The 23,024-nt window shown below is 46.0% G+C and overlaps 1 protein-coding gene across 1 annotated transcript; it reads right to left on the reverse strand.

Annotated features, from left to right (window-relative positions):
- Positions 1 to 517: 517 nt before the first annotated feature.
- Positions 518 to 16,569, reverse strand: snx15 (sorting nexin 15). The gene is made up of 7 exons (XM_014156765.2): positions 16,224 to 16,569; positions 14,616 to 14,772; positions 14,208 to 14,323; positions 11,232 to 11,559; positions 9,979 to 10,146; positions 2,672 to 2,869; positions 518 to 1,371 (listed from the first exon to the last, which is right to left on the reverse strand). Exons 1-7 carry the CDS (start codon positions 16,323 to 16,325, stop codon positions 1,250 to 1,252), a joined length of 1,191 nt encoding a protein of 396 aa, XP_014012240.1. The 5' UTR covers positions 16,326 to 16,569; the 3' UTR covers positions 518 to 1,249.
- Positions 16,570 to 23,024: the final 6,455 nt, after the last annotated feature.

The following is a 23,024-nucleotide window of genomic DNA, read 5'->3' on the forward strand; positions in this document are numbered from 1 at the left end:
CCTAACTGACCTAAGACAGGGAATTGTTACTAGGATTAAATGTCAGGAATTGTGAAAAACTGAGTTTAAATGTATTTGGCTAAGGTGTATGTAAACTTCAGACTTCAACTGTACTCTTAACCAGTTGGCTCCGGACCTGGTAGGGTTTCTCATCTACCTGGTAATTCCTACCTGCTGTCCTAGGTCTAAATCAGTCCCTGATTAGAGGAAATCAATTAGAAAATGCAGTGGAACTGGCTTCAAGGAGAGCAATATACTGTATCCATTCTGTATTATAGACCAACAGGCTCGGGGTCAATTCCATTTCTAATTCAATTCATTCAGGAAGTAAACAAATTCGGAATTCCAAAAATGTGAATATTCAGTTTACTTCCTTAATTGTCTGAATTAAAATGGAATTGACCCCCGACTGATAAATAACCTAACTAGAGTTCTTCCTGGTGAGGTCAAATGGAAAAACTCCTAGCCACACAGGTATAACAACAACCACCAAAGCACAACTCGGACGATGACAAGATTGCATACACTGTATCGGCTGTATTGATTGATTTATGAAAACAATTAACGAATGCATGTGTAGTGTAGAAAAACACAATATTATTAATACCTTAAAAGACTTTAGGAAGATAAATTAAGCGGAAAAAGGAACCATATTCCTTATATAGCCCAGAGCCCTATTCCCTATATAGTGCACTACTTTAGAGCAGAGCCCTAGAGCCCTAGTGTTCACCTATCGGCCCTGCTAAAAAGCCGTGCACTATATAGGGAATAGGGTGCCTTTTGGGAAGCAAGCCAGTGTCTTGTTCATTAAGGGGAATCAGATTCAAATATTTGACAGTTGATTCCAGATTTCCCACTGATATAAAAGCAACAGGGATGTGATTCTTTGTGTGTGTGTGTGTGTGTGTGTGTGTGTGTGTGTGTGTGTTTTTTAAGCAATAGGAGGCTGCTGAGGGGAAGACGACTCATAATAACGTCTGGAACAGAGGGAATGGAATGAAACACCATGGAAACCGAACGTTTGATGTATTTGACACCATTCCATTTACTCCAGTCATTACCACAAGCCCGTCCTCCCTAATTAAGGTGCCACCAACCTCCTGTGGTTTTAAGAGAGAGGTAGGGAGGGAGGTGTGTGTAAGTGGTGCTATTGGTTATTCAACACTCCAGTTGGTCTATTGATCCTGAGTGTATTAAGGAGTGTGTGTTTACGAGTCCTTCTCCGCAGTGTGGGTGTGTGTGTGTGTGTTTAAGCATCCTGGTCCTGCGAGGTGTGTGTGGAGGTAAGTAGTGTGAGTAGTGTCTCTGCATGTTCCAGATACTGAGCAGTTCTTCTCTTTACTGAGCCTCTACGTTGTGGGTCTGGATCTCCTAGAGAGAGAGAGAGAGAGGGAGGAGAGAGAGAAAGAAAGAGATAAAAGAGAGAGAGAGAGAGAGAGAGATAAAAGGTAAGGACTTTAGACAGAGAAGTGAAAAGGGAGAGAGGAAGGTCCTCAGCCCTCTCCACTACCAATATAGTACCTACATGGGTCTCTCTAACCCACTCCTCCCTCTCTCTCCCTTCCTCTCACAGTAAGGCGTCTACATAGTAGGGCTGGGTTTAGCGCCTAGCAGAACACTGCATACTAGGGCTGGGTTTAGCTCCTAGCAGAACACTGCATACTAGGGCTGGGTTTAGCGCCTAGCAGAACACTGCATACTAGGGCTGGGTTTAGCGCCTAGCAGAACACTACATACTAGGGCTGGGTTTAGCTCCTAGCAGAACTCTACATACTAGGGCTGGGTTTAGATCCTAGCAGAACACTACATACTAGGGATGGGTTTAGCTCCTAGCAGAACACTGCATACTAGGGCTGGGTTTAGCTCCTAGCAGAACACTGCATACCAGGGCTGGGTTTAGCTCCTAGCAGAACACTGCATACCAGGGCTGGGTTTAGCTCCTAGCAGAACACTGCATACCAGGGCTGGGTTTAGCTCCTAGCAGAACTCTGCATACTAGGGCTGGGTTTAGCTCCTAGCAGAACACTGCATACTAGGGCTGGGTTTAGCTCCTAGCAGAACACTACATACCAGGGCTGGGTTTAGCTCCTAGCAGAACACTGCATACCAGGGCTGGGTTTAGCTCCTAGCAGAACTCTGCATACCAGGGCTGGGTTTAGATCCTAGAAGTGAACGTCTGAACTCCTTTAAAAGAGTTTAGCTTGAGGTGCCGTAGCCAGTATACACTTCATCAGAATTGACATTATTGCCGAGGAGTTCTTAGTCGGACTAACTAGGTTTGGTATTTCTCAATGAATAAGATGTGCATGAAAACGAGTTGTGCCTCGTTGAAACCCTACTGTTGACCAATCACAGGGGAAAAAGGAGCGTAGACTTCGACTAGCGAACTCCTGCTTGTATCGAGATAAAACCGTGTGCATGAAAACAGCTGGAAAAAAAAACCTACAAAACCTCATAATATATGTACAAACTGTTTCAGATGGGAAGCAGGCAGATGCTTTTAACCTGTCCTCCTGTGATAAGCATATCACCCTCTTTCTCACTCGCCCTCTCTCTCACTCATTCTCTCTCCATCCATCCATCCATCCATCCATCCATCCATCCCTCACTCTCTCTCTCTCCATCCCTCACTCTCTCCATCCATCCATCCCTCACCCTCCCTCCATCTCACCTTTAACTCCAGTGATGAGTAAATCCACAGCTGTCTTGTATTTTTGTATGGCTGTACTGTACTCTCCCTCCTTCTCGCTTTCCATCGCAGCTGTGAGCTCATTGGCTGCCTGCTTCAGATAGCCCACCTCCCCGCCGTCCGGATTGGTCAAGGGCAGCGACAGAAGTTCTGATTGGTCGTGTGATGCTCTCGGTTGGTCTGGGCAAGAGAAATTAGTAATGAAAAGAACAGGAAGAAAAGATGAAATGACTGTATTTGTACAGTATCACTAAGTTATATCATAATGCTTTCAACCCTTCCTGGTGTTTCCAGATGAAGTAGATGAGGAGAGGATGCTACTTTTGTCTATTGAGCTACAGACTTCAAATCAAATGTTATTTATCACATGCTCCGAATACAACAGGTGTAGTAGACCTTACAGTGAAATGCTGAATACAACAGGTGTAGACTTTACAGTGAAATGCTGAATACAACAGGTGTAGTAGACCTTACAGTGAAATGCTGAATACAACAGGTGTAGTAGACCTTACAGTGAAATGCTGATTACAACAGGTGTAGTAGACCTTACAGTGAAATGCTGAATACAACAGGTGTAGTAGACCTAACAGTGAAATGCTGAATACAACAGGTGTAGTAGACCTAACAGTGAAATGCTGAATACAACAGGTGTAGTAGACCTTACAGTGAAATGCTGAATACAACAGGTGTAGTAGACCTAACAGTGAAATGCTGAATACAACAGGTGTAGTAGACCTTACAGTGAAATGCTGAATACAACAGGTGTAGTAGACCTTACAGTGAAATGCTGAATACAACAGGTGTAGTAGACCTTACAGTGAAATGCTGAATACAACAGGTGTAGTAGACCTTACAGTGAAATGCTGAATACAACAGGTGTAAGTAGACTTTACAGTGAAATGCTGAATACAACAGGTGTAGTAGACCTAACAGTGAAATGCTGAATACAACAGGTGTAGACCTCACAGTGAAATGCTGAATACAACAGGTGTAGTAGACCTTACAGTGAAATGCTGAATACAACAGGTGTAAGTAGACTTTACAGTGAAATGCTGAATACAACAGGTGTAGTAGACCTAACAGTGAAATGCTGAATACAACAGGTGTAGTAGACCTAACAGTGAAATGCTGAATACAACAGGTGTAGATCTTACAGTGAAATGCTGAATACAACAGGTGTAGTAGACCTTACAGTGAAATGCTGAATACAACAGGTGTAGTAGACCTTACAGTGAAATGCTGAATACAACAGGTGTAAGTAGACTTTACAGTGAAATGCTGAATACAACAGGTGTAGTAGACCTAACAGTGAAATGCTGAATACAACAGGTGTAAGACCTCACAGTGAAATGCTGAATACAACAGGTGTAGTAGACCTTACAGTGAAATGCTGAATACAACAGGTGTAAGTAGACTTTACAGTGAAATGCTGAATACAACAGGTGTAGTAGACCTAACAGTGAAATGCTGAATACAACAGGTGTAGTAGACCTAACAGTGAAATGCTGAATACAACAGGTGTAGATCTTACAGTGAAATGCTGAATACAACAGGTGTAGTAGACCTAACAGTGAAATGCTGAATACAACAGGTGTAGTAGACCTTACAGTGAAATGCTGAATACAACAGGTGTAGTAGACCTTACAGTGAAATGCTTCCTTACAAGCCAATAATGCAGTTCAAGAAATAGAGTTTAGAAAATATTTACTAAATAAACTAAAGTAAAAACTAAAATGAACACAAAAATAACGAGGCTATATACAGGGAAACTACACATAGATAATAAACAGCGAGTAGCAGCAGTGTAAAAGCAAAACAAACAAACAAAGGGGGGGGGTCAATGTAAATGGTCCGGTGGCCATTTGATTAATTGTTCAGGAGTCTTATGGCTTGGGGGTAGAAACTGTTAAGGGTGTCTGAGTGACAGAGAGTGATAGAGTGTGAATGTGTGATAGAGAGTGATAGAAATACCACAGTGGGCCATCACAGCAGCAAGATGTGTGACCTGTTGCCACAAGAAAAGGTCAACCAGTGAAGAACAAACATCATTGTAAATACAACACATATTTATTTTCCCTTTTGTACATCGTTACAACACTGTATATATATATATATATATATTATTTGTAATGTCATTATTCTTTTGGAACTTATATGTGTTAAATGTTTGTTAATTTGTATTGTTTATCTACCTCACTTGCTTTGGCAATGTTAACATATGTTTCCCATGCCAATAAAGCCCTTGAATTGAATTGATAGAGTTTTATTTTATTTATTTTTTATTTCACCTTTATTTAACCAGGTAGGCCAGTTGATAACAAGTTCTCATTTACAACTGCGACCTGGCCAAGATAAAGCAAAGCAGGGCGACACAAACAACAACACAGAGTTACACATGGAATAAACAAACATACAGTCAATAACACAATAGAAAAAGTCTATATACAGTGTGCAAATGGCGTGAGGAGGTAAGGCAATAAATAGGCCATAGTGGCGAAGTAATTACAATTCAGCAAATGAACACTGGAGTGATAGATGTGCAGATAGAAATACTGGTGGGCAAAAGAGCAAAAAAGTAAATAAAAACAATATGGGGATGAGGTAGGTAGATTGGATGGGCTATTTACAGATGGGCTGTGTACAGCTGCAGTGATCGGTTAGCTGATGTTTAAAGTTAGTGAGGGAGATATAAGTCTAACTCCAGCGATTTTTGCAATTCGTTCCAGTCATTGGCAGCAGAGAACTGGAAGGAAAGGTGGCCAAAGGAGGTGTTGGCTTTGGGGATGACCAGTGAGATATACCTGCTGGAGCGCGTGCTACGGGTGGGTGTTGTTATGGTGACCGGTGAGCTGAGATAAGACAGAGCTTTCCCTAGCAAAGACTTATAGAGGACCTGGAGCCAGTGGGTCTGGCGACAAATATGTAGCGAGGGCCAGCCAACGAGAGCGTACAGGTCGCAGTGGTGGGTAGTATATGGGGCTTTTGTGACAAAACGGATGGCACTGTGATAGACTGCATCCAAATTGCTGAGTAGATTGTTGGAGGCTATTTTGTAAATGACATCGCCGAAGTCGAGGATCGGTAGGATAAGACAGTTTTACGAAGGTATGTTTGGCGGCGTGAGTGAAGGAGGCTTTGCTGTGAAATAGGAAGTCGAGTCTAGATTTAATTTTGTATTGGAGATGCTTAACATACAGTGAGGGAAAAAAGTATTTGATCCCCTGGTGATTTTGTACGTTTGCCCACTGACAAAGAAATGATCAGTCTATAATTGTAATGGTAGATTTATTTGAACAGTGAGCGACAGAATAACAAAAAAATCCAGAAAAACGCATGTCAAAAATGTTATAAAATGATTTGCATTTTAATGAGGGAAATAAGTATTTGACCCCTTTGCAAAACATGACTTAGTACTTGGTGGCAAAACCCTTGTTGGCAATCACAGAGGTCAGACATTTCTTGTAGTTGGCCACCAGGTTTGCGCACATCTCAGGAGGGATTTTGTCCCACTGCTCTTTGCAGATCTTCTCCAAGTCATTAAGGTTTTCGAGGCTGACGTTTGGCAACTCAAACCTTCAGCTCCCTCCACAGATTTTCTATGGGATTAAGGTCTGGAGACTGGCTAGGCCACTCCAGGACCTTAATGTGCTTCTTCTTGAGCCACTCCCTTGTTGCCTTGGCCGTGTGTTTTGGGTCATTGTCATGCTGGAATACCCATCCACGACCCATTTTCAATGCCCTGGCTGAGGGAAGGAGGTTCTCACCCAAGATTTGACGGGCCATCGTCCCTTTGATGCGGTGAAGTTGTCCTGTCCCCTTAGCAGAAAAACGCCCCCAAAGCATAATGCTTCCACCGCCATGTTTGACGGTGGGGATGGTGTTCTTGACCACAACACTTTCACCAGTTGTCCTCTGAATCATTCAGATGTTCATTGGCAAACTTCAGACGGGCATGTATATGTTCCTTCTTGAGCAGGGGGACCTTGCGGGCGCTGCAGGATTTCAGTCCTTTACGGCGTAGTGTGTTACCAATTGTTTTCTTGGTGACTGTGGTCTCAGCTGCCTTGAGATCATTGACAAGATCCTCCCGTGTAGTTCTAGGCTGATTCCTAACCGTTCTCATGATCATTGCAACTCCACGAGGTGAGATCTTGCATGGAGCCCCAGGCCGAGGGAGATTGACAGTTCTTTTGTGTTTCTTCCATTTGCTCATCATCGCACCAACTGTTGTCACCTTCTCGCCAAGCTGTTTGGCGATGGTCTTGTAGCCCATTCCAGCCTTGTGTAGGTCTACAATCTTGTCCCTGAGATCCTTGGAGAGCTCTTTGGTCTTGGCCATGGTGGAGAGTTTGGAATCTGATTGATTGATTGCTTCTGTGGACAGGTGTCTTTTATACAGCTAACAAGCTGAGATTAGGAGCACTCCCTTTAAGAGTGTGCTCCTAATCTCAGCTCGTTACCTGTATAAAAGACACCTGGGAGCCAGAAATCTTTCTGATTGAGAGGGGGTCAAATACTTATTTCCCTCATTAAAAAGCAAATCAATTTATAACATTTTTGACATGTGTTTTTCTGTTTTTTGTTGTTGTTATTCTGTCTCTCACTGTTCAGATAAACCTACCATTAAAATTATAGACTGATCATTTCTTTGTCAGTGGGCAAACGTACAAAATCAGCAGGGGATCAAATATTTTTTTCCCTCACTGCAAGTCTGGAAGGAGAGTTTACAGTCTAGCCAGACACCTAGGTATTTGTAGTTGTCTACATATTCTAAATCAGAACCGTCTAGAGTAGTGATGCTAGTCATGCGGGCGGGTGCGGGCAGCGATCGGTTGAAAAGCATGCATTTAGTTTTACTAGCGTTTAAGAGCAGTTGGAGGCCACGGGAGGAGTGTTGTATGGCATTGAAGCTCGTTTGGAGGTTTGTTAACACAGTGTCCAAAGAAGGGCCAGATGTATACAGAATGGTGTCGTCTGCGTAGAGGTGGATCAGGGAATCACCCGCAGCAAGAGCGACATCGTTGATATATACAGAGAAAAGAGTCGGCCCGAGAATTGAACCCTGTGGTACCACCATAGAGACTGCCAGAGGTTCGGACAACAGGCCCTCCGATTTGAAACACTGAACTCTGTCAGAGAAGTAGTTGATGAACCAGGCCAGGCAGTCATTAGAAAACCAAGGCTGTTGAGTCTGGCGATAAGAATGTGGTGATTGACAGAGTCGAAAGCCTTGGCCAGGTCGATGAAGACGGCTGCACAGTATTGTCTTTTATCGATGGCGGTTATGATAACGTTTAATACCTTGAGCGTGGCTGAGGTGCACCCATGACCGGCTCGGAAACCGGATTGCACAGCGGAGAAGGTACAGTGGGATTCGAAATGGTCAGTGATCTGTTTATTAACTTGGCTTTCGAAGACTTTAGAAAGGCAGGGCAGGATAGCTATAGGTCTGTAACAGTTTGGGTCTAGAGTGTCACCCCCTTTGAAGAGGGGGATGACCGCGGCAGCTTTCCCAATCTTTAGGGATCTCGGATGATACGAGAGGTTGAACAGACTGGTAATAGGGGTTGCAACAATGGCGGCGGATAATTTTAGAAAGAGAGGGTCCAGATTGTCTAGCCCAGCTGATTTGTACGGGTCCAGGTTTTGCAGCTCTTTCAGAACATCTGCTCTCTGGATTTGTATGAAGGAGAAGCTGGGGAGGCTTGGGCAAGTAGCTGCAGGGGGTGTGGAGCTGTTGGCCGGGGTTGGGGTAGCCAGGAGGCCAGCCATAGAGAAATGCTTAGTGAAATTATTGATTATTGTGGATTTATCAGTGGTGACAGTGTTTCCTATCCTCAGTGCAGTGGGCAGCTGGTAGGAGGTGCTCTTATTCTCCATGGACTTTACAGTGTCCCAAAACGTTTTGGAGTTAGAGCTACAGGATGCAAATTTCTGCTTGAAAAAGCTAGCCTTAGCTTTCCTGACTGACTGCGTGTATTGGTTCCTGACCTCCCTGAACAGTTGCATATCGCGGGGACTATTCGATGCTAGTGCAGTCGGCCACAGGATGTTTTTGTGCTGGTCGAGGGCAGTCAGGTCTGGAGTGAACCAAGGGCTATATCTGTTCCTGGTTCTAAATTTCTTGAAAGGGGCATGCTTATTTAAGATGGAGAGGAAGGCATTTAAAAAAAAAAAACAGGCATCCTCTACTGACGGTATGAGGTCAATATCCTTCCAGGATACCCGGGCCAGGTCGTTTAGAAAGGCCTGCTCGCAGAAGTGTTTTAGGGAGCATTTGACAGTGATGAGGGGTGGTCGTTTGACCGCAGACCCATAGCGGATGCAGGCAATGAGGCAGTGATCGCTGAGATCCTGATTGAAAACAGCAGAGGTGTATTTGGAGGGCAAGTTGGTCAGGATAATATCTATGAGGGTGCCCATGTTTACGGATTTAGGGTTGTACCTGGTGGGTTCCTTGATAATTTGTGTGAGATTGAGGGCATCTACCTTAGATTGTAGGACTGCCGGGGTGTTAAGCATATCCAAGTTTAGGTTACCTAACAGAACGAACTCTGAAGATAGATGGGGGGGGGCAATCAATTTACATATGGTGTCCAGGGCACAGCTGGGAGTTGAGGGGGTTCTAGAACAGGCGGGAACAGTGAGAGACTTATTTCTGGAGAGATTAATTTTTTTAATTAGTGTGATAGAGAGTGTGAGTGTGATAGAGAGTGCGAGTGTGATAGAGAGTGCGAGTGTGATAGAGAGTGCGAGTGTGATAGAGAGTGCGAGTGTGATAGAGAGTGCGAGTGTGATAGAGAGTGCGAGTGTGATAGAGAGTGCGAGTGTGATAGACAGTGTGATAGACAGTGTGATAGACAGTGTGATAGACAGTGTGATAGACAGTGTGATAGACAGTGTGATAGACAGTGTGATAGAGAGTGAGATAGAGAGTGAGATAGAGAGTGAGATAGAGAGTGAGATAGAGAGTGAGATAGAGAGTGAGATAGAGAGTGATAGTGTGATAGACAGTGTGATAGACAGTGAGATGGATAAGTGTGATAGAGAGTGACAGTGATAGTGTGACAGAGAGTGAGTGTAATTTCCCTATTGTGTCATGTTGCTGTGGTTTTGTAATATTGCTGTAATGTTGCTGTTTCCTGTAGCTGGATAAAAAGTGGTTTTAAAAAGTGACATATCTGTGGTGGCACTTGATTGTAGTAGTGTGTGTGTGTGTGTGTGTGTGTGTGTGTGTGTGTGTGTGTGTGTGTGTGTGTGTGTAGGTGTGTGCGTGTGTAACCTCTGACCTTCTTTAGCACAGGGGTCGAAGATGGCGAGGTCGTTGTCGGAGAGAGGAGGGGGCGGTACTTCCTCTGTAGGCTCCTCCCGCATCACAGAATCGAACAGCGAATCAAACTCCTCCTGAGACTGCGATTGGTCTGTTCTGAGGACGCAGGGCTGGAACGGAGTAAGAACTAGGGAAGAGAGCACGAAGAACATCTCAACAGCCACAGCTGACAAAATGTCCAGGACATCAAGAGAGACAGCCACATGACAGCTACTGTTTTTGACATTTTGGCAGGAGGACCTTGAAGTGGCTTCCTCTCCTCGTCTCCTGTCGTTCATCTGCACAGATGTGAAAGAACAGGAATGCAGTGGGCTATACTAGGGGTTGGGATTTACCATGGACCTCACGGTACCATATTATCATAGGTCATATAGGTCATATTAAAATAACATTGGGATATGACCGAGATGTGGGAGTCTCACCTAGCTATCTTAATGTGAATGAACTAACTGTAAGTTGGAATAAGAGTGTCTGCTAATTTACTCAAATGTAAATGTTACTGTATAGATAGTTTTCCACCATCACTAGGAAAGAGGGGGGGGAAGGGGGGGGGGGATACCTAGTCAGCTGTACAACTAAATGGATTCAACTGAAATGTGTTTTCCTGCATTTACCCCCCTGATTCAGAGAGGTGCGGGGTGGGGCTGCCTTAATCAACATCCACGGCGCCCGGGGAACAGTGGGGTTAACTGCCTTGTTCAGGGGCAGAATGACAGATTTTTAACTTGTCAGCTCGGGGATTCGATCCCAGCAACCTTTCAGGTTACTGGCCCAATGCTCTAACCACTAAGCTATACCATAATGCTTTCAACTCCTCCTGTGTTTCCAGTTGATTGCAGAGAAAGTAGACGAGAAAAGGAGGATGCTACTTTTGACTATAGAGCTGCAGACTTTTCTGCTGCGTTTCTGCTGATTTCTACGCTGAACTATATCAAATATTGGCCTGTTGGAAACTACAACTCCCAACATACATTGCACAGTTTGGGCTTGATCTGATTTATCTCTAGAGAAACTGTACAATGTGCACATTGATTTCAGAAGAAAACAGAATGAAAATGGCATTAAAATCATTTAACCAACGTCTGTCAATTAGTTGTTTAAAAAAATGAAAAATAAAAATATCTAAGATAAAAAATAATGAAAAAATAAATTAAAAAATAAATTTTAAAAAATTTTAAAAAAATTTGCTCGGTGTGTTGTGCGTTCCTCTACCTCTGTCGTCTAGCTTCAGATCACCGGGTAGATCAGGAAGGTCCGTTAACTCTTCCTCCTCCTCCTCCTCAGCTGTAGGTGTTACTGCCACTGGAGTAGGACAACCCCCCATCTCACTATAGGCCTCAGCTGCAACCTCAGGCTCGACTAGATCCGTGCCCAGTGAAAGGCCCAACTTCTGGGGTTGGATAGGGGCCTCGGTCCCCTCCTCCTCCGCCGCTGGTTCACAGTCTGAGCCTTGACGCTGTGGTAGGGGGATGAGGGGGGGAGGGAGGGGGGTGGAGGAGGAGAGAGGAGAGGGGTCTAACGGCCTGATCACCTCTCCACCCTAGGGGAGAGAGGGGTAGCGAGGGGAGGGGGAGAGATGGGTAGAGAGAAGGGAGGGGGAGAGATGGGTAGAGAGAGAGATGGGTAGAGAGAGAGAGGGGGAGAGATGGGTAGAGAGAGAGAGGGGGAGAGATGGGTAGAGAGAGAGAGGGGGAGAGATGGGTAGAGAGAGAGAGAGGGGGAGAGATGGGTAGAGAGAGAGAGAGGAGGGGGAGAGATGGGTAGAGAGAGAGAGAGGAGGGGGAGAGATGGGTAGAGAGAGAGAGAGGAGGGGGGAGAGATGGGTAGAGAGAGAGAGAGGAGGGGGAGAGATGGGTAGAGAGAGAGAGAGGAGGGGGAGAGATGGGTAGAGAGAGAGAGATGGGTAGAGAGAGAGAGATGGGTAGAGAGAGAGAGATGGGTAGAGAGAGAGAGAGAGAGAGAGAGAGAGAGGGGGAGAGATAGAGAGAGAGGAGGGGGAGAGATGGGTAGAGAGAGAGAGAGAGGAGGGGAAGAGATGGGTAGAGAGAGAGAAGAGGGAGAGATGGGTAGAGAGAGAGAGAGAGGAGGGGGAGAGATGGGTAGAGAGAGAGAGAGAGGAGGGGGAGAGATGGGTAGAGAGAGAGAGAGAGGAGGGGGAGAGATGGGTAGAGAGAGAGAGAGAGGAGGGGGAGAGATGGGTAGAGAGAGAGAGGAGGGGAAGAGATGGGTAGAGAGAGAGAGAGAGGGGAAGAGATGGGTAGAGAGAGAGGAGAGGGAGAGATGGGTAGAGAGAGAGGAGAGGGAGAGATGGGTAGAGAGAGGGAGGGGGAGAGATGGGTAGAGAGAGAGGGGGGGAGAGATGGGTAGAGAGAGAGGGGGGAGAGATGGGTAGAGAGAGGGAGAGGAGGGGGGAGAGATGGGTAGAGAGAGAGAGAGAGAGGGAGGGGGAGAGATGGGTAGAGAGAGAGAGGAGGGGGAGAGATGGGTAGAGAGAGAGAGGAGGGGGGAGAGATGGGTAGAGAGAGGGAGAGGAGGGGGGAGAGATGGGTAGAGAGAGGGAGATGAGGGGGAGAGATGGGTAGAGAGAGAGAGGAGAGGGGAGAGATGGGTAGAGAGAGAGAGGAGAGGGAGAGATGGGTAGAGAGAGAGAGGAGAGGGAGAGATGGGTAGAGAGAGAGAGGAGAGGGAGAGATGGGTAGAGAGAGAGAGGAGAGGGAGAGATGGGTAGAGAGAGAGAGGAGAGGGAGAGATGGGTAGAGAGAGAGAGGAGAGGGAGAGATGGGTAGAGAGAGAGAGGAGAGGGAGAGATGGGTAGAGAGAGAGAGGAGGGGGAGAGATGGTTAGAGAGAGGGAGAGGAGGGGGAGAGATGGTTAGAGAGAGGGAGAGGAGGGGGAGAGATGGTTAGAGAGAGGGAGAGGAGGGGGAGAGATGGGTAGAGAGAGAGAGGAGAGGGAGAGATGGGTAGAGAGAGTTTACTTTACTATTACATTTTAGGGCATTTGTCACCCTGCCAGCTCCTATTAGTTCTATTGAGCACTGTGGCACCAACTCACCTTCCGAACGTTCTAATCCCATTTTGTTGTACTATGTCACAATGGCAGCTTCGCTATAGTTGGCAATGAGACCTGCTCTCGTTATTTATAGTCAAAATGTAAACAACAACAAAAATACTCATGGAACTCTGAGGTCGTCCTATTGTTTCCTATTAGGGAAATATAGGCATGACTGTCTATTTCGCCAAATCTCTCACAATGTGTATATTTGGATTTTTTTCAAGTCAGATGACATTTTATATCATGAGAATCTCTTCTTTCTAATTATGTAAGTCTGGGCAGCGAGCTCAGTTGTCATCGATCACTAGATCAGAAATGTTCATTTTTTCCCTACTTTCTCATTACGCACAGTTTACGCCATCGGGGTGCGGATGTTAACTTTTTACACAAGTTTTTTATTTTTTGTCCAGTTTCGTCCGACGAACAGATTGTAATGGTAAAATAAAAAACGGGATACATTTTTTTGGTGCCATTTAGGCAAAATGGAATTCTAAGCATCATAGAATGATTTTTAAGCCTTGAGAGAACTGGCATGGATGGTGTATGTGTTCCCTTCAGAGGGAGAATGGACAAGTAAAAAAATATTTAAGTGCCTTTGAACAGGGTATGGTAAGTAGGTGCCAGGCGCACTGGTTTCTGTCAAGAACTGCAACGCTGCTGGGTTTTTCCACGCTCAACATTTTCCCCATTTGTATCAAGAATGGTCCACCACCCAAAGGACATCTAATCAACTTGACATGATGGTGGGAAGAATTTGGAGTCAACATGGGCCAGCATCCCTGTGGAACATTTGACACCTTGTAAAGTCCATTCATCGACAAATTGAGGCTATTCTGAGGGCAAAAGTGGAGGGGGGGGGTGCAACTCAATATTAGGAAGGTGTTCCTAATGTTTGGTTTAGCACAACAACTCATTGTAAATAAGAATTTGTTCATAACTGACTTGCCTATAGACCGATAAACATAACGATCAAATGTGTTTCCAATGACTGGTACTTCCATCAATGAATAAAAAGGATCGTTTTTTCAATGGGATTTTTTTTTTTTCTCCCTGTCATTTTGGCCGGCAATTGCCAGCTAACGGAAGGAAACCCTTGTGTGTGTATGCCTGCTTGTTTATTTCTATGTTTCTCACCCTAAAGAAGTCCTTTAGCTGAGGGCTGTTGTAGAGAGCAGGGATATTGGTGGTGAATAGTAGCATGGCCTCAGCTGCACTCCTCCTCTCCTCGATCACCCCTTCATCAAACCTACCTGAGAGAGAGAGATGAATTTTTACTTTTTTTATATTAGAATGACTGATATACTAATTGATTGACTGATTAATTGATTAAAGATGCAGTCCGGGATCTTAAGCACAACAAATTCGTAACATATCATCCGAATTGCAAAACATTTTAGAAATTTAAAAAAAAAATCAGGACGTAACATATCATACGAAACGGAGAATGTAGCACACAAAAAACGGGGACCCGTTTTGGCTCGAGCACAACTACTGGCTGAAATTATGCAAAAGTTCTGGAGTATCACTTTAACTGGGTCATACCAAAGAGCTGAGAGCCAGGGAACGAAGGGAACTCCTCCTGTCTCCTGAACAGGTTTCTGTGTGTGTAGGACAGCTCTCCATATAGCTTCTTCAGTTCACTGTACCTCCTCCATACTATCACCTCCTTGACGTCCTCTGGATGACGCTTGGAGACAAACTAGAGCGAGAGACAGGAAGAGAGAGAGTGCGAGAGCACGAGAGAGAGGTAGAAAGAGATGGTAGAATGGGTCAATGGGATGGAGGGAGAAGAGGAGCAAAGGAAGCAAGAGGGAGAGAGACAGATGGAAGGAAAGGACAAGGGTGATTCATCAAAAGTAAACATAGTGATGTGTGCACCGCATTTACATCGAATACATTTATAGCATGAACTTCCTGTTTTTATATTTAACTAGGCAAGTCATGGTACAAACATTGTTTGGCACAGACAACAGCACAAAGGGCAAGGTAGAGACAACAATACATCACACGAAGCAGCCACGAGTGTCAGTAAGAGCATCCATGATTGAGTCTTGGAATGAAGAGATACAACTGTCTAGTTTGAGCGGTTTTTGCTGCACATTCCAGTCTCTAGCTGCAGTTAACTGAAAAGAGGAGCGACCCAGGGATGTGTGTGTTTTGGCGACCTTTAACAGGATGTGACAGGCAGAACGGGAGTTGTATGTGGAGGATGAGGGCTGCAGTAGGTATCTCAGATAGGGGGGAGCAAAGCCTAAGAGGGTTTTATAAATAAGCATCAAATTGGGTCTTGTCACGGTATACAGAGATGATCAGTTTACAGAGGAGTATTGAGTGATGTGTCATATAAGGAGCGTTGGTTGAAAATCTGATGGCCAAATGGTAAAGAACATCTAGCCGCTGGAGAGCACCCTTACCTGCCGATCTATAAATTATGTCTCCATAATCTAGCATGGGTAGGATGGTCATCTGAATCAGGGTTAGTTTGGCAGCTGGGGTGAAAGAGGAGCGATGATGATAGAGGAAACCAAGTCTAGATTTAACCTTAGCCTGCAGCTTGGATTAGTGCTGAGAGAAGGACAGTGTACAGTCTTGCCATACTCCCAGGTACTTGTATGAGGTGACTACCTCAAACTCTAAACCCTCAGAGGTAGTAATCACACCTGTGGGGAGAGGGGCACTCTTCTTACCGAACCACATGACCTTTGATTTGAAGGTGTTTATAGGATAGGAGGATTTGAATGCACAACACTAATCAGCAGCGAGAAGGCAAGTGGGAGGAGAAGGATGTGTGTAGAGAGATGAGGGTATAACTACCCAAAGGGGTCAAGTATTAGTCACGGGGTTTCGATGCTCAAATCATGCAACAAATCACGAGTTCCCAACAATACCCCTTTGGAATTGATTAGCTAGCAAGCTAACAGATGTGCTTGACATGACAATGGACCACTGTCACTGTCTATTAAGCTAAAGTACATACATATATATGCATTGTATAAGTATATCCTGACACCCTGACAACGTCTCTGTTAACTAGCTATAAACAAGACTATTGCTGACAGTCAGAACAATGCATTAAAATGGCTAACGCTAACCAGCTACATAGTGGCTAACGTTACTAAGATACAAGACAAGACGAATTGACCAACCGACCCTTGCGGTGACTTTATATTCCGTGTGTCCCTTCTCGTGTGTGCGTGGTTCTGTCACCGAGAAAAAACGGTAATATTCTTCTTTCTCTTTCTTCCGAGACATCGCAGCGTGGATAGGAGTACAGATGTATATACACTTGTGGTTGTCACTAATTACCACACGCACAAAGGCAAAATGGGTACATCGTAAAAATTCCTGAAAACAAAAATGTACTTTTTTTTGGTCTTAATGTAAGGTTATAATTAAGCACGGGGTTAACAGTGTGATTATGGTTAGGTTTAAAATCAGATTGTAGAAATAGGCGGGATTTAGCAATAATTCTGACTTTGTGGCTGTGGTAACTAGTGACGACCCTGTTTAGATTTTCCTCCACTCTAACTTCCTGGTTGGTGGCGTAGTCTTTGCGTGAGCAGTGACAGCCGAGACGCTCTCCTCTGTTCAAGGGAGATCTCCTCAGGTCACTTAGCTCACAGTTGAGTTGACTTTTTTTTTCTCAGAGATTCAACTTTTATATGAAAAGTTTACACTATAAGACTTTTATTGAGTCTATGGATTTTTATTTTTTTAATTTTTTTAAAGTATGATAGGTTAACATTAATGTTATAATGGCCATGTCTTATTTTACCATCTTCAGAGACCATAAGTAACCCACAGGGGGCGCTATCTATCTTTTGTCACCAGCCGGTCAAGCATATGTAATGACCCTATCATGAGAGAGACAGAGAGAGAGGCCGTTACCATATATTTCTCATGCCAATAAAACCCTTAAATTGAAATTTAGAGTGAGAGAGATATGCTCTGGTCCTGGGGCTCTGTTCACAAACACAAACAGACCCCCAGGACAGCAACACAGTTAGACTCAAACAAATCATGAGAAAACAAAAAGATAATTACTTGACACATTGGGACGAATTAACAAAAAAACTGAGTAAACTAGAATAATATTTGGCCCTAAACAGAGACTACACAGTGGCAGAATACCTGACCACTGTGACTGACCCAGACTTAAGGAAAGCTTTGACTATGTACAGACTCAGTGAGCATAGCCTTGCTATTGAGAAAGGTCGCTGTAGGCAGACCTGGCTCTCAAGAGAAGACAGGCTATGTGCACACTGCCTACAAAATGAGGTGGAAACTGAGCTGCACTTCCTAACCTCCTGCCAAATGTATGACCATATTAGAGACAAATATTTCCCTGAGATTACACAGAGCCACAAAAAATTTGAAGACAAATCCAATTTTGATAAACTCCCATATCTACTGGTTGAAATATCACAGTGTGCCATCACAGCAGCAAGATTTGTTCCCTGTTGCCACAACAAAAAGGATAACCAGTGAAGAACAAACACCATTGTAAATACAACCCATGTTTATGTATGTTCCCTTTTTTACTTTATCTATTTGCACATCGTTACAACACTGTATATAGACATAATATGACATTTGAAATGTCTTTAATTCTTTTGGAACTTGTGTTTGAGTGTATAATATTTACTGTTCTCTTTTTGTTGTTCCAGTGTAACAGTGTAGGTTCCGTCCCTCTCTTTGCCCCAACCCGGGCTCGAACCAGGGACACTTGCACACATCAACAACTGACACCCACCGAAGCATCGTTACCCATCGCACCACAAAAGCCGCGGCCCTTGCAACGCAAGGGGAAACCCACTTCAGGTCTCAGAGCGAGTGACGTCACCGATTGAAACGCTATTAGCGCGCACCACCGCTAACTAACAAGCCATTTCACATCGGTTACACCAGTTCACTTGCTTTGGCAATGTAAACATATTTTTCCCATGCCAATAAAGCCCTTAAATTGAAATTGAGGGAGAGAGAGATGGAGGAAAGTTAAACATGTCACCAACCTATCAGGTATATGTAATGACTCAATCATCAAATCAAATCAAATGCTATTTATCACATGCGCCGAATACTACAGGTGTAGACCTTACTGTGAAATGCTTACTTTCAAGCCCTTAACCAACCAAATATGGTTAAAAAAATATTTACTAAATAAAGTGAAGAAAAAAAGTAACCCAAGAAAATTACATTACAATGTAAATAGTTCGGGTGGCCATTTGATTAATTGTTCTGCAGTCTTATGGTTTGGGGGTAGAAGCTGTTAAGGAGCCTTTTGGTCCTAGACTTGGCGCTAGGACCAAAAGGTCCTAGAAACTCTCGACCCGCTCCACTTCAGCCCCGTCGGGGTTAATGGGGGCCTGTTCGGCCCTCCTTTTCCTATAGTCCACGATCAGCTCCTTTGTCTTGCTCACATTGAGGGAGAGGTTGTTGTCCTGGCACCACACTGCCAGGTCTCTGACCTCCTCCCTATAGGCTGTCTCGTCGTTGTCAGTGATCAGGCCTACCACTGTTGTGTCGTCAGCAAACTTAATGATGGTGTTGGAGTCGTGCTTGGCCACACAGTCGTGGGTGAACAGGGAGTACAGGAGGGGACTAAGCACACATCCCTGAGGGGCCCCAGTGTTGACGATACGCGTGGCAGATGTGTTGTTGCCTACCCTTACCACCTGGGGGCGGCCAATTCAGGATGTCCAGGATCCAGTTGCAGAGGGAGGTGTTTAGTCCCAGAGTCCTTAGCTTAGTGATGAGTTTTGAGACCACTATGGTGTTGAACATTTCTCCAGCCTGTCAGGTATATGTAATGACCCTATCATGAGAAAGTGAGAGTAATCTGACAGAGATAATGGTTGTTAATGTTGAACCTCACATAGAACAGCTAGCGTTTCTCTTACACAGGGGTTACACAGTTAGGAGAGAGAAATGTGAAGGTAAAGAAAAGGGAGAACCATCTTTACAAAGTGACATCAGTAAAGATGTGCTACTGTCCAACCTGGTCTCAGAGCATTTTTGTATTATTCTGTACGTAAATCCGAGACACTACCTTTAGTATGATATGTTTGGAATTCTAGCTAGGTGGCTAACATTAGCTAGCTGGCTATTGTTAGCTAGGCTAGGGGTTAGGGTTAAGGTGAGGTTTAGGAGTTAGATTAGGGTAAGGGTTTAGCTAAAAGGGTTAAGGTTAGGGTTAGCTAAAAGGGTTAGGGGAAGGGTTAGCTAATATGCTAAGTAGTTGCAAAGTAGCTAAAAAGTACCAAGTTGTTGAAAAGTTGCCAATTAACTCAAATGCTAAAGTTGTCTGTGAGTAGTTTCAAACTCGCAACCTTTGGGTTATACACCCATCCACCCTGACCAACCACTATCATTTCTCGTTACCTTAAGTAACCATCTGTCTTATGTAACCATACCAAACGTAACATATCATACTCATTTGAGTATCCCGGATGTACATTTACTTTGTGAAGTCTAGTCTATGAGACCAGGCTGTACTGTCTCCCTTCTGCGTATTCATGCAGTGTCTGAGTTAGTTTATGTCTGTAGAATGATACACTACACAACTGGAAATGTATAGATTCCACCGATTCAACAGTAGCCTCACTTAGAGAACAGAACTCCAGAACACATTCTACAGTAGCCTCACTTAGAGAACAGAACTCCAGAACACATTCTACAGTAGCCTCACTTAGAGAACAGAACTCCAGAACACATTCTACAGTAGCCTCACCTAGAGAACAGAACTCCAGAACACATTCTACAGTAGCCTCACCTAGAGAACAGAACTCCAGAACACATCCTACAGTAGCCTCACTTAGAGAACAGAACTCCAGAACACATTCTACAGTAGCCTCACCTAGAGAACAGAACTCCAGAACACATTCTACAGTAGCCTCACCTAGAGAACAGAACTCCAGAACACATTCTACAGTAGCCTCACCTAGAGAACAGAACTCCAGAACACATTCTACAGTAGCCTCACTTAGAGAACAGAACTCCAGAACACATTGTACAGTAGCCTCACTTAGAGAACAGAACTCCTGAACAGTGACGTTTAGAATAGAACACCGAGGTAGAGAGAGAGGGGAGTAGGTAGTGACATGGGTGTATTCCTCTGGGGTCAATCAGTAAGCCTGCAGGCATGGGGGGAACTCAACTGTTTGGAATTCTCCTCACACACACACACACACACACACACACACACACACACACACACACACACACACACACACACACACACACACACACACACACACACACACACACACACACACAAAGATCACAGTACACACACATACACCATGATAGCCAGGCAGCCAGCATTCTATGACCTGTCACATGGAAACATCCAACCATTGTTCTATACACAGACAGTCTGGCAGAGCGAGGGAGGGAGGAAGGGAGAGAGGGAGGCAGAGAGGGAGACAGAGAGGGGGGGAGGCAGACAGAGAGGGAGGGAGGCAGAGAGAGGGAGGGAGGTAGGGAGGGTGTGTGTGTGTGAGTGAGTGAGTTCACAAAGCCTACTGCAAACAGTCTGCTCTTTGTCCACTAATATCATCCATTATGGAGTGAAAGAGAGAGGAAGCAGTAGAGATAGAGATACATATTAATGGATGTAAAGACTAGTTAGTGTCGATGTAGGGACTAGTTAGTGTGGGTGTATGAACTAGTTAGTAGGGACTAGTTAGTGTGGGTGTAGGGACTAGTTCATGTTGATCAGGGGTTAGGGGTTATGGGAGAGGATCAGGTGTTAGAGAGAGAGAGGGGCTGGACAGGGCAGGGGTTAGAGAGAGAGAGAGAGAGAGAGGGGTTGGACAGGGCAGGGGTTAGAGAGAGAGAGAGGGGGGTTGGACAGGGCAGGGGTTAGAGAGAGAGAGAGAGGGGTTGGACAGGGCAGGGGTTAGAGAGAGAGAGGGGTTGGACAGGGCAGGGGTTAGAGAGAGAGAGGGGTTGGACAGGGCAGGGGTTAGAGAGAGAGAGAGGCTGGACTGGGCAGGCGTTAGAGAGAGAGAGAGGGGTTGGACAGGGCATGGGTTAGAGAGAGAGACGGGGTTGGACAGGGCAGGGGTTAGAGAGAGAGAGGGGTTGGACAGGGCAGGGGTTAGAGAGAGAGAGGGTTGGACAGGGCAGGGGTTAGAGAGAGAGAGAGAGGGGTTGGACAGGGCAGGCGTTAGAGAGAGAGAGAGAGAGGGGTTGGACAGGGCAGGGGTTAGAGAGAGAGAGAGAGAGGGGTTGGACAGGGCAGGGGTTAGAGAGAGAGAGGCTGGACAGGGCAGGGGTTAGAGAGAGAGAGGGGTTGGACAGGGCAGGGGTTAGAGAGAGAGAGAGAGAGGGGTTGGACAGGGCAGGGGTTAGAGAGAGAGGGGCTGGACAGGGCAGGGGTTAGAGAGAGAGAGGGGTTGGACAGGGCAGGGGTTCGAGAGAGAGAGAGAGAGGGGTTGGACAGGGCAGGCGTTAGAGAGAGAGAGGGGTTGGACAGGGCAGCAGAGAGAGAGAGGGGTTGGACAGGGCAGGGGTTAGAGAGAGAGGGGTTGGACAGGGCAGGGGTTAGAGAGAGAGAGAGGGGTTGGACAGGGCAGGGGTTAGAGAGAGAGAGAGAGGGGTTGGACAGGGCAGGTGTTAGAGAGAGAGGGGTTGGACAGGGCAGGGGTTAGAGAGAGAGAGGGGTTGGACAGGGCAGGGGTTAGAGAGAGAGAGAGAGAGGGTTGGACAGGGCAGGGGTTAGAGAGAGAGAGGGGTTGGACAGGGCAGGGGTTAGAGAGAGAGAGAGATAGAATGGACAGGGCAGGGGTTAGAGAGAGAGAGGGGTTGAACAGGGCAGGGGTTAGAGAGAGAGAGAGAGAGGGTTGGACAGGGCAGGGGTTAGAGAGAGAGAGAGGGGTTGGACAGGGCAGGGGTTAGAGAGAGAGAGAGGGGTTGGACAGGGCAGGGGTTAGAGAGAGAGAGGAGGGGGGTTGGACAGGGCAGGGGTTAGAGAGAGAGAGGGGTTGGACAGGGCAGGGGTTAGAGAGAGAGAGGAGGGTTGGACAGGGCAGGGGTTAGAGAGAGAGAGAGGGGCTGGACAGGGCAGGGGTTAGAGAGAGAGAGAGAGAGGAGGGTTGGACAGGGCAGGGGTTAGAGAGAGAGAGGGGTTGGACAGGGCAGGCGTTAGAGAGAGAGAGGGGGGGTTGGACAGGGCAGGGGTTAGAGAGAGAGACAGGGGTTGGACAAGGCAGGGGTTAGAGAGAGAGAGGGGGTTGGACAGGGCAGGGGTTAGAGAGAGAGAGAGGGGTTGGACAGGGCATGGGTTAGAGAGAGAGATGCTGGACAGGGCAGGCGTTAGAGAGAGAGAGGGGTTGGACAGGGCATGGATTAGAGAGAGAGACGGGTTGGACAGGGCAGGGGTTAGAGAGAGAGAGGGGTTGGACAGGGCAGGGGTTAGAGAGAGAGAGAGAGGGGTTGGACAGGGCAGGGGTTAGAGAGAGAGAGGCTGGACAGGGCAGGGGCTAGAGAGAGAGAGGAGGGTTGGACAGGGCAGGGGTTAGAGAGAGAGAGAGGGGCTGGACAGGGCAGGGGTTAGAGAGAGAGAGAGAGGGGTTGGACAGGGCAGGTGTTAGAGAGAGAGGGGTTGGACAGGGCAGGGGTTAGAGAGAGAGGGGTTGGACAGGGCAGGGGTTAGAGAGAGAGAGGGGTTGGACAGGGCAGGGGTTAGAGAGAGAGAGAGGCTGGACAGGGCAGGCGTTAGAGAGAGAGAGAGGGGTTGGACAGGGCATGGGTTAGAGAGAGAGACGGGTTGGACAGGGCAGGGGTTAGAGAGAGAGAGGGGTTGGACAGGGCAGGGGTTAGAGAGAGAGAGGGGTTGGACAGGGCAGGGGTTAGAGAGAGAGAGAGAGGGGTTGGACAGGGCAGGCGTTAGAGAGAGAGAGAGAGGGGTTGGACAGGGCAGGGGTTAGAGAGAGAGAGAGAGAGGGG

Source organism: Salmo salar, chromosome ssa18 (genome assembly GCF_905237065.1).
Source record: "Salmo salar chromosome ssa18, Ssal_v3.1, whole genome shotgun sequence".
Lineage (NCBI taxonomy): Eukaryota > Metazoa > Chordata > Actinopteri > Salmoniformes > Salmonidae > Salmo > Salmo salar.